The 12273-nt window shown below is 52.1% G+C and overlaps 1 protein-coding gene across 18 annotated transcripts in view; it reads left to right on the top strand.

Annotated features, from left to right (window-relative positions):
* Gas7 (growth arrest specific 7) overlaps nucleotides 1-12273 on the top strand; it is a 227857-nt gene that overhangs the window by 184085 nt on the left and 31499 nt on the right. For all 18 annotated transcript variants that reach the window (XM_060363452.1, XM_060363463.1, XM_060363456.1 and 15 more), the window contains one exon: nucleotides 8259-8312. In XM_060363452.1, the coding sequence (XP_060219435.1) occupies nucleotides 8259-8312 (54 nt within the window). The remainder of the gene's footprint in view (nucleotides 1-8258; nucleotides 8313-12273) is intronic.

The following is a 12273-nucleotide window of genomic DNA, read 5'->3' as shown; positions in this document are numbered from 1 at the left end:
CCCAGGGGGTCGAGCATTGGTTGAGCTCAGGTTCAGTAAACTGTGGCAGAGAACTTGGGGCTCGGAGGGAGGCAGGTCTAGTACAGGATCTGATGTGAGCAGGGCCCGCCTTCCCTGGCAGTGGTGCTGCTCCTGGCTAGTGGGGACTGAGGCTTAGCTAACAGCACACAGAGCTGTGTCCAACCCCCTCAAATCCCTGCTCACATCACTTGTCACACACCAACCCTGGCTTTATATGTCCTGTTGGCCTTCTCTACCATCTGACCAGTGTGCTGGGAAGGGAGATGGCCTGTCGTCTGGCTTGCCCCTGTTTCTGAGGATATGTGCTGCAGTAAAACCATGTTGTTATCCCAGCACCTTGAGGGGAGACCCTGGAAGCAGCTCCCCACTCTTCCCTCCCTACTGACATGTGATTCCCCCGGCCTCCAGAAGTCCTGCGGTGCTCCGACATCCATTTAAAGCAGGCATGCTGCTGAGACAGCTTAGAACCTGGAGACTCATTAAACCATGCACTGCAGGCCCGGGACAGAGGGATTTCTCCTCCTGTTTCTGTTCTTGGAATATACGCAGAGACTCTGATTTATACATGTGGCTCTTCATACAGCATTATTTATACCCCGAGAACCCTGGACCCAGTCTAACTGTCCAACAACAGGGAATGGGCACAATGACCTCAGTGCTGGACCTCTAGCCATAGATGATATTACATGGCCATTAAAAAAAGCATCCTCCTAGTGAATAAATAAATAAGCCTTTAAAAAAGAGCATCCTCCTGAAGAAGATGCAATGGCTCGGGAAATGCTTCCAATTTAAATTGAGTGGGAGGGCTGGGGAGATGGCCCAGGGGTCAAGACTGCACTGTTCATCCAGGAGACCTGAGTTCACATCAGGCCGCTCGCAACACCCTGAAACTCTGGCTCCAAGGAACGACAACCCCTGGTTCCTCCCTTGCCCACCTGTTCCCATGTGTTTGCCTGCTTGCATGTGAGTGTGTGTGAGTGTGCACGTGTGTGTGTGTGTGAGAGAGAGTGTACATGTGTGTAAATAAGGGCTGTACAGTCCTACTTGGGAGAAGGAAAACTGAGCTTAGGAGAGGAAAGATGACCAGCTCATCTGTGGTGTTCTAACTGCATCTCAGACTGAGATTCTTCACTGGAGACATTTGGTGATGGCTCTGATTTTGATTGTTAGCACCAGAGAAGGCTGTTGATGCATCTGGTGGTGGAAGGGACATCACTTTCCTTGCGCAATGGGCAGGACAGCTCCCGCAGCGAGGAATTGCCGGGTGTGAAAATACGAATCACACTGAGGTTGTAAACGCTTGGTCAGCATGAGTAATTTTTTTATTTTGTTTATAGTTTCTTCAAGCTTTCTAGAATCAACACATTTCATGTTTATGAAAGACAGACACTCTTTTTTATTTACGAAAATGGGATCTACACTCCCCCTCTGGCTTGGCTATCTTGACAGGCCACAGGGGAAGAGGAGGAGCTCAGTCCTGATGCCACTTAATATGCTGGGGTGGGCGGATGGGGGAGCTCCCCTTCTCTGAGGAGGAGGGAAGGGGGATAGGGGAAACAGGAAGGGAGGGGAGGGCCAGGAGGGAGGAGGGAGGTGCCTATGACCAGGATGTAAAATGAATAAATAAAAAATTTAATAAAAAAAGAAAAGACAGTGGGACCTGGCTGCTGGAGAGATAGCTCAGTCAAAGAGGAGCTTAGTGCACGAGCTGAGGACCTGGGTTCTATCCCCAGCACCCACGAAAATGGCAGGCCACGAGGGGACCTTGTAATCCCAGAGCTGGGGAAGCAGAGACAGGAGGATCACTGGAGTGCCCTGACCGGCCAGCCTAGTGTAGCTGAACTCTAGGCCAGTGACGGGTCCTGTCTCAGAAAACAAAGTAGAGAGCGATTGGGTTTGACCTATGCCTCAGCCCATGTGTGCTCACATAAATGTGTGCATAGACACACACACACACACGCTCGGTAAGGGACATGCAGGGCTAGGTTTCCAGGGAAGCCAGCTCTGAGCCCTGGCATGGTAGTCAGGGAGCAGAATCTTCTTTTTGGATGATAACCCTGACGTTAAGACCTCCTTGAAGAACAAAAATAAATGGTGCACTGCACAGACCAGGTAAATCTGCATCTGCTCGCTGCACCCCAGAACCGTGAAGGAGATTCTTAAGGGTTCCTTTAGGCTACACAAAGACATTTGAATACGGAAGCTGCTACTTTTTAATCCCAGTGAGTGAACCTCTGAAGCTAATTATCAGAAGAGCTCTAATGGCTAACCATAATTAGGTTGAGATCGTGCCCCTTTAAAGACAGGGGGCCCAGCCGAGGCCTGAGCATACACAGTAGCTCACGCTCCATCCCAGGCTGCCAATCATAACTCACAATTGCTCTTGACAATTGCTCAGGACTGGGCATGTCTCAGTGGCGGAGTGCTTACCTAGCGTGTCCAGGGCTCCGGGCTTAGTCCCTAGCATGTGTGCGCATTTGGACGATAATTGAAATGTGAGTGAATGAGTGGAGGACCACGTGACCATCTCTAAAAGGCAGGATTTGGAGCTCCTGAGGGTCACTCTTTTCTCTGTCGCCCAGTCCTGTGAGACCTGGGGTGGATGGACACAGGTGGCGGTGGTCTGGTGCCGCCCAGTGGACAGCTTCAGTACTGCAGCCATCAAGGGCTCCTAACAGGTTATGTTGACAAACGCACTCTAAGCAAAGAAGCTGCGATGCTGTCTCTGCAGTCCTTCCCCAGGCCCTTTACTTCGTTAACACACACCCCACCATGCCTTTGGGTCTTCACTAGGCCCTGAGGTGTAGAAAGGCGCAGCCCTGGCTGTGAGAGGAGGCCCATGGGCCAACAGTTGTGTAATTTCATCAGTGATGAGGGCAGGAGGAAGGATGCACAATGAGAAGCCAAACTACGGTGCCACGCTCCTTAGGAAAAGATGCTAGGCTGAAGCGTGGAAGGCTACAGGAAGGGTTGGTTAACACAGGGACGGGCCTCGGGAATGGTGTTCCAGACGGAGGGGAGAGCTTGTAGATGCCTAGGGGCAGTGAGGAGGGTGACGCTTTCAAAGAACCCACAGAGGCTGAGTATGGGTCCTGCTGTGACTTAGGAGGGAAGAAGATGGGGCAGAGAGGGTCTACACAGCCCATCACAAGGAGACTTAGGTTACGCCAACAATGTTGGGAACTGAGGAGGGTTTTCCCATTGGAAACGTCCCTGCCAAAGGCATAAAACCCAGGAGATTCTTGGAGAGGGGTGTGTTAATAAAAAGACACCTGGAAGAGGGGCTGTTGGCCTGCTCACGAAGTCACTCTCAGCTTAGCAAGCAGTGTGTGATCCTGCAGACAGCACTGTGTCTCAGGTTCAGTCAGGGCACTGTGGGAGGGGCAGTTCAGCCAAAATGGAGGAGAATGAGGAGAGTGATACACAAATCGGGAGGATCACGGAGTCCCTAGCCAAGGCTATCCTGTGCTACTTACTGAAAGAGCTCTGGATCCAAGAAGGGGTGTGGATTGTAAGCAAAGGCAAAATGAGCAAGTATCTACTGCAGGGAGCTGTAAACTTATGAAAATTGGGGACCTTCTGTGACAAAGTCCCAAGGACCTAGCTTCTCACTTCAGTGAACACTGGCCTTAGGCCGGTGTTGGCCCATTAATGGTCTCATCCTGCCTTGACACCCCACCCTGTAGTCAAAGCAAACTCCTGACTTCTGGCGTTCAACAGTGGTTCTCAACCTGTGGGTCACGACCATCAGAAAAGACATATTTCCAATGGTCTTAGGAACCTCCAACCATAAATCTATTTTTGTTGCTACTTCATGGTTGTGATTTTGTTACTGAGCAGTGTCTCAGTTACTAAGACCATTGGAAATATGTGTTTTCCCATGATCATGACCCACAGGTTGAGAACCACTGCTCTAATGCAAGTATTACTAGTTGTAAATCAAAGGGGAAAGACATCAGTGTACCATTACTACACCCAAGAAAGCACCAGTCGGATGATGTCACCGTATACATTCCATATTCCAGTTCTTCAGTGGTCCCTAAAACGCCTTTTACGCCCAGTTCTGGATCCACTTAAGGTTTTTGATGTGAAAATGTTGCTTACTTTGTCTCTTTGGCCTCTATCTCTCTATCTTTGTCTGTCTGTCTGTCCATCTGTCCATCTCATCTGTTGAGATGCAACTGATTATTATGTAGTTCCATCATTTAAAATACAGTCTGGGGTTAGGGCTCAGTAGGTTACAGGGGAGAGACCAATAGCCATTCCTGTGAAAGAAAGAGAGGGAGAGGAGAGGGAGGGACTGGGGATGGGGTGGTGCTATCCAGGTGTTCCCTGATTGTTTTTGGAGTGCTCACAGTTGTTTGTCTTCTGTCACGATGGGTTGTAGAGAATCTGTCTCACTCTTAGCCTCGCCCAAGCCATGGATTGTTACTAGCCTACTTTCTGAATCGGGGCTGTCTTTTGATGGCCTTTTATCTACAGGAAGGTCAGCTGTGTGTGGTCCTCAGTGGCTGACTGCTTTCACTCAGGATGTTTCTGATGTCTGTGTTGAGTGTGCTCAACTTTCATTCCTAGAGCTGAATAGTACGCCACGAGACGGGCAGTTCTGTCATCTTGTCTCTTTGTCTAGGCTGATGCCCCGTGGTTTTTCTTCTGCCTGCCCTCACAAGGGACTCCTAGTTTATGTTTTGGAGGCTCCAGGTCAGTCATTGTCTTGTAGGCCGACCTACATTCTTAGTCCATTTGCTTTCTCATGTGTCAACCCAAGCTTGGGGTTTGAAGGGCATTATGTATGGGGTGAGCTGGCTGCATCTCTGGAGAGACACATACTTGTATGTCTAGTCCCTGCTGAGGAGGCTCTGGGTCACTGTAATAACTACTAGATTTATTTCACTCATTTCCTTTTCTGATTAATGGGTAATCCATAGGGCACTATTGTGCCACTGTGTGGCTGTCCTGCCTTCTTGACAGTCTTCACTCCGTGCTGTGAGGGCCACAGTCTAAATCCCTTTGGCACTGGGATATCCAGGTGGCAAACTCTATATACATTTTCATGATGTTCTTCTGGAATAGTGTGTTCCCTCTGCCCACTGTGGAGTGGTCATTATTCTGGTCATTATTCTTTTTGAGCCTAGGTAGCCCTAATGAGGCCTATGGGTTCATCTTTTTCACAATTTATTCATTATGTATCCTCATTGAAGCCCCCCTCTCAACTTCCATAATCCCACCCTCCCTCCCTCTTCTCCCCCATCCCCTTCCCTTAGTCCACTGACAGGAGAAGTCCTCCACCATTGCCATCTGCCCATAGCTTATTAAGTCTCATCAGGACTGGCCGAATCCTCTTCCTCCATGGCCTGGCAAGGCTGCATCACCAGGGGCAACTGATCAAAGAGCAGTCAATCAAGTTCATGACAGAAGCAGCCCTGCTCCCCTTACTGGGAGATCTACATGAAGACTGAGCTACCAATTGGTTACATCTGAGCAGGGGGTCTAGGTCCTCTCTACACATGATCCTCCATTGGTGCATCAGTCTCTGCAGGACCCCCTGAGCTCAGATCCTTTAGCTTTGCTGGTCTCTTTGTGAGGCTCCTGTCCACTCCATATCCAGACTCTACCCTATGCCTCTCCTCTTCCATAAGACTCCCTACACTCTGCCCAAAGTTTGGCTGTGAGTCTCAGCATCTACTTTGATCCCCTGTTGGGTGGATCCTTTCAGAGGACCCTCTTTAGTATGCTCTCATCCTGTTTCCTCTCTTCCATCCTGTTTGCCATTCTGAATGAGATTTAAGCATCCTCCCTAGGGTCCTCCTTAGTGTTTAGCTTCTTTAGGTCTGGCGATGGCTAGCCTATGTAATACAGCCAACATATGCTTATAAGCAAGTGTATAACAAGCCTGTCTTTCTGTTTCTGGAATACCTCACTCAGGATAATCTTTTCTAGTTCCATCCATTTGCCTGCGAATTTCATGATCTCCTTGTTTTTAATAGCTGAGTAATACTCCATTGTGTAGGTGTACCACAATTCCGTATCCATTCTTCTGTTGAGGGACATCTAGGTTGTTTCCAGATTCTGGCTATTACAAATAGAGCTGCTATGAACATGGTTAAGCATATGTCCTTATTGAATGGTGGGGCATCTTTTGGGTATATGCCCAGGAGTGGTATAGCTGGATCTTGAGGTGGTGCTATTCCTATGGGGTCATCTTTAGAGCTTCTCCTTTGCCCTTTTGCTATATCTCCATCATCATTGGAGCTCTCTTTTACTTGCTGGTACAGCAAATACCATGGCTGCTTTGTCTTTGGAATTAGCTGTGTTTCTAGGAACCTGAATTCCTTTCAGTGGGAATAACAAGCAAGCCCCTGGAAGAAGGATTACTCCTGTAGGGTTTCTTGCCTCCTAGTCACTCATGCCTCCAGCAACAACAGCAGCCATATACAGACTATGGCCAAGGCCACTGGTCCCCCTACCACCGCCAATCCTGGGCTGTATCAGGCAGACAGCATAATGTTGGTCCCTGACAGAGAGACTCACAAAGAAGAGAATCCAGCCCTGAGATAGGTCTGCCCCTTTCTTGGCAGCTATGGGCTTGGCCGGTGTCTCTGTGTGGAAGAACCATAAAGGGACTCTTGTCCCTGCCCCTTCTTGATGACTGGCACTCAAGGCTCTTGTTGTGCAGCCCCTACTTGTCTTATGCCATGGACAATTTTAGTGGGTGTCCATCCCACAAGGGAAATGGTAGTAAGGAAGGGTCAGGCCTGGTAGATATGATGGTGTCTTAAAATACATATAGAAGCAATCATCAGCCACAAGCTTGACATGGCTCCATGGCCTGACAGAGCAGCAGAGGAGCTGCTGTAAGCATAGATGCCTGGATAAAGTGACTGAAAGTCGGTCAGGTCAATAGGTCTTCAGTGAAGTCTCCCGCTGCTCAAGGCTGGGACTGGCCGGAGCACTGTGGGAACCAGCAGAATGATGGTCCATTTTACAGATGGAAAACCCAACATTCCAAGAAGCCAGTTCCATGGCCTTCATCTCAAAGCTCATCGTCCAGGAAATGGATGCCCCTTAAGGTTGCTTTTCACCAAGAGCTCCAAGGATGTGAGCCTTCTATGAACAGGCTCTTTACCAGTGAGATAAAGTCAGTGAGGCTGTCCATAGGAAGGGTCTACGATGAGCTCCACTTGGCCTGGCTTTCTGATGGCTTCCTGAGGCAAGAGCAACCCTCCCCCAGGTGCTGACCTTACCAGGGTCCAGGGCTAAGTGGCTTGAGGATGGGTGAAATCATCTGACCTCCCTGAGGCTCACTGGTAAAGCCCTTCATACTTTTGGACCCATGCCAGCCCCAGAACACACACAAAGGACTCACCCACGGTGCCGCAAGGGAGCTGTTTACAAGGGACCCAGGACAAGCAGCATGTCAGGGTTCTGTCTGCGGAGCTGTGGAGTTGAATCTTGAAGGTACCTGCTGAAGCATCAGGACCAACATTTTCTCGTGTTAAATGTGGCTTTTTTTTTTTTTAAGTTGACTATTCTTGGCCACCTCCACCGACATAACCGTGGGACTCTGGCCATCACCTGTAGGGGCATGAGTAGTCGGGACTCCGGTTTTCTTGCTGATGACGGGGATAACATAAAGAGGCACTCCAGGAGGGCGCTCTGCTCCTGAGAAATCGCTGTGGCTCCCAGGCACTGGCTCCGTGGCACACTGCCAAGGTGGCTGAGCAGTGCCCGTGCTCATTCCACGCATTCACCGTTTGACATTACAGACTCGGGGGGGGGGGTTCAGAATGAGATGTCATGTGCTGAATCCTCTGTGCCGGGTGTGGGGGGGTGGCCTACAATCTGCCTTAACTCTCTGCTCCCCTGTCATTACGCTCCACTGCTTTGACAACGTGGTCTTGTTACCAGCAGAGGGCAGTGGAGGGGTTAACTCCCCAAATCCCAGTTGGAAAGGAGAGGAGGGGAGACCTGGTTTGCTGTGGTTCCCTGGAGTCTGAGCTCAGCCTTCCTCCACTTTGCCCAGAGCCCGAGCATTCTGAGCTCGGGGCTCTAAGATGCTCCTGCCTGCCCTGGCCCAGAATATGGTGGCTCAGGAGTTAACGGCAGGCTGAAACACCTGAACCTCCCTGGCTCAGGGTCCTTAAGCAATCCCTCCACCCACCTGGGGAACGGGGATGGGGAAAAAAATGTCCAACATGGAGAGCAGCTTTGATGATGTGCCTCACCTCTCTCCTCAGAACCTGGGATCCTCGTCGCCAGGCAAAAAACAGAGCAAGGAAAACACCATCACAGTAAGTGGCTCACCGATGGCGGGGGAGGGGGTGGGAGGCGGGAAGACCCGCTCTGAGGCTGGGACTTTGGACCACAGCTGGGTGGTTGCTATGGCAACGTGGACCGCCAACCAGAAAGGATGCTCACTAGGAAACAGAAGTTCCAGCCAAAGCTTGAGTTTACCTGAAGTTGCCCCCATCCCCTCCCTCTGACAGTTTCCCCGCTTTGTTCGCTTTCCCCTGGTGGAGGGGTGGAGGGCAAGGGGCTGTAACCGAAGGGTGAAGCTGCTTCTGCGAGGTGGGCAGGAGAAGGTGCTTGTGGGGGAGTGCGTTGAAGGGGGTGGAGCGCACTGTGTGAAGAGATGTGACATAGAAATTACAGCCACCACAGGGCTGCTTTTTTGCGGGGGAAACTTCTGGAAGATGTCAGTTAAAAGCAAGAGAAAGCTCCCTACAAATAGCGTTTCTGGGAATTCTTGGTGGGAAGATCCAGGCTAAACTCTCTGGGATCCCCCCAACACTGTCCAGATACCCCTGTGGGGGTAGAGTGGGGTCCCCAACTCCTCTTCTCCAATCCCCTGATGCACTGGGGCCCTGACATCTCTGTTCTCTACTTTAAGCAGGGAGCTGTCCAGGTTCTTAGCCAACAGCAGAGATTTGAGAGCGAAGTCTTCAGACTTGCTACCCCCCCGCCTGAGTGTGGGGTGACATGGGCAGGGACTCTCTGTCTTGGGCTCCCTGTCACCCCTTTCCGAGCTGTCCTAACCACCTCTGCAAAGATAGAACCAAGTGAGCCCATCACCGTGGTTGTGCGAGTGGGCCATCCTGCTCTGCAGGGAAGAGAGAGCCAAACAGTAACAGCAACCGCAATGCCTGCTGCCACCTCAGTGCCCACTCGGTACACACCAGGACTGGCCCCTGGGGGCTCTGTCTGCCTCCTGCCATGGGAGCTGTGGTTAACAGAGCTGGTTATACCTGGACCACGAAGCCAGAGAGTCGCCTATGACACTCACCAAGCTGTGCCAAAGTCTGAGCAAGTTTCCTAGCCCTTCCTGGTACCTTTGTCTAGAGAGCAGGGAAGTGAGGGCTTTGGTTGTGGGGGAGCAGCAGCTGGAATGAACCGGTCCATTTCCGTGACAAGCCTAGAACAGAGTCCGTCGATGGGCATAGTGTGATCATCACACCTTGCACACGTGAGGAAAGTGGAGCACAAGCTCACCTAGCTAGGAAGCCCCAGGACTGAAAACTCAGCTCTTGCCCACTGTCCGGGCTTCCTGGGCTGGCTTGAGTCCCCCAGGTCATCACCGCTGTCTTGAGCTCCTTGTGTCTCCTGGAAACTAGGAGGAGGAGCTCAGCCTGCTGCAGCCCTTCAGCAGCCACAACTTCTCTTCCTCGAGAGCTGGCAGGGCACAGGCAGACCCCTAGGTTCGGGCTTCTGAGGGCATGGTTCCCTGCCTTTCACATTGTTGCCAAATGCTGAAGCAGGGCCACAGCTTCTCAAAGCCACAAGGAAGAAGAGCAAATAAGAGGGAGACATGTTTTCACAATGGAAGTGAAGACTGACCCAGAAGAAGGGGAACAGAGCTGGTGTTGTGCTGGCTGGCTGGCTTCAGCCACACAGCCACAGAATCAGGCTCCTACCTAGTCCTTTCACTCGGAGCTTCTGAGCGTGGCTCTGAGCTTCTCACTGGATGGCACACCCTGTCCCTCCTGCTGGTCTTCCCCTCTGGCCCACATCAGCACATCTGGGATGGAGTGAACCACACAGCTCATAGTCATGGCTTCTGAGACGCTGTTTAAAGTGTTCAGATTCCTGAAAAGCATTTGTAGTTGGTCTCTCCGGGGCAAGGACCTGAAACTGTGTTTCTGTCACCAGTTCTACAGGTTTGCCTTGAACACTCACACCTTGGAGAACTTTTTTCTGGGAAACTGAGCAAAGGAGGGAGTGGCTACAGGTCACACAGCAAGTGAGAAAGAAAACCCCAGGACTCAAATCCAGGTCTCCTGTCTGCTAGCCCATGCACCCCCTTGGATACACTAACCCCACATCACTTCAGGCTGCAGACCTGAGCCACTTTTTCCATCACTCAGGATTCTGTCTCCATACCCAGCCCCTAGTTCCAAGTTCAAACCCTACAGAGCTCAGCTCTTCTTCATGGGAGGAGACTGCATTCTTAGGATGCGGGGACACCAGCATCTCTACCTCAGAAAGTGTTGGCATTGTGGCCAGCAGTTTCCCTCCTCTGACCTGGGTGGCAGGTACTGCCAGGCCCTGCCAGCACAGGGTGCCTCAGCCAAGGAGCAATGACCAAGCTGGGTCTGAAGCCCAGTGGCCCCAAGCTAGTTTAGAAGAGCAGGCACCATGGACCCCCTGGCGGCAGCAGCATCGAGGCTGGCAGCCATGCCTGGGTCTCGCCCATCCATGTCAGAGTTGCTGGGCTGGCAGGTGGGGAGGGCAGCTGTTTGATTGGGGCTGACAGGCACCAATGGCTGCTCACTGCCCTCAGCACAAACTTGACACATCAAGATGTGGAGAAGTCGAGCAATGATGACAGGGAAGGCAGCAGCCACAGTCTCCTGGGCAGGGATTAGAGGACTCTGTCCTCCTGAATGCCCAGCGTAACTGGCCTGTGGGCATGGCACTCTGGGAGGGAGCTACTGGCTGGAGGAGAGCCCTCGGGATCCTTTCCTGTCTCTTCACCTTACTGAGTCAGGGGCTCACAGAGTACTTAGCTACGGCCTGGATTACCAAACTATGTAAACACAGCCCTTGAAGGCTCTTGAAGACTGACCGATACCCTGCCTTCGGACACAGACATCACTGCCCTACAATGAGAGCAGGTGCCCCGCTTCCCACATCAGCCCCTCACGTGGGTCACACATGTGTTCCTCAGCCCCAAGGCCCAGTCAGGGGCCTTACCAGCTGCTGCTGCTCCCTTTGAACCTTCAGAGAGTGTCTGGGAACAGCCCTCATGATCCTGCAGGGTGCCGAGGCCAAGCAGACACTGGAGAGGAAACGCCCCATCCACTGGGTGGGACGAGGGTGTTTCTCCATGTGGCTGTGGGGGAAGCTGGGGTCCCCAGAGGTGATAGCAGGGATGGCCACACACACACACACACACTGAGAGCAAGCACAGTCCTGGCTCTGCTCCCTGCTCAGCACCTGCCTGGGGCATGAGTAGGGTATAGCTACACTTTGTCCCAGCGTGTTGGACAAGTCATGTGTGACAAGGCTTAGGATCCTAGTTGGGACCGGAAGTCCTGGTCCGGATTCAGGCCGTGGCTCCACTCTTACATTTGGGCTGTGTGAGCTGTGTTAAGTTACCTAACCCCTCTGTGCCTCGGTGCCTCCCGTGGCCGTGACGAGGCTTACATGAGTCCACACATAGCAACCACATGTGGCATGATTAGCTCTTGCTGGGCGTGAAGTAGATCCCGGGGATGCCTAATAAATGTGCAGGGACAGGAGGGGCTGAGGCCCTCACTGCTCCCAGCAGGCTTTTGGAGGAGACACACCTTTCCCCCAGGACTGCAGCTGTATGCTTCTATCAGCTGCCTGGAAGTCAGGAGGGGAAAGGAATCTGCCCATGGAGGAATCCCTGGAGAAAGAGGTGTCTCACTTTCTCTTCCTCCCTGGAGGCCCTGCTAACGGAGTCTTGTGGTCCAGGGACACAAGAGCCTGGCTGTTTGGCCTCACGTTCACTGCAGAGCAGGGTCGGCATGAGAACTACGGACCAGAACCTGAGAGACCAGCCCTGTACCCTCCTGTGCCACACTAGCTGCATGACAGTGTCCTGTCTGCCTCTGTGCCTCAGCGTCCTCCCCTGTGCGTGGTGGCTCCACTGTCACAGATGGGCGGTTCTGCTCTGGCTGCTCACTGCGCATGACTTCACTTCACTGCCCTCGAGACACCCTCCAAAGCTGCAGACTCCCACTCTCCAGAAGTCATTCCTCTCCCCTCCTCACGCCCCAGCGCGGGGGA

Source organism: Meriones unguiculatus, chromosome 11 (assembly GCF_030254825.1).
Source record: "Meriones unguiculatus strain TT.TT164.6M chromosome 11, Bangor_MerUng_6.1, whole genome shotgun sequence".
Classification (NCBI taxonomy): Eukaryota; Metazoa; Chordata; class Mammalia; order Rodentia; family Muridae; genus Meriones; species Meriones unguiculatus.
This window is presented reverse-complemented; position numbering and strand designations above follow the sequence as displayed.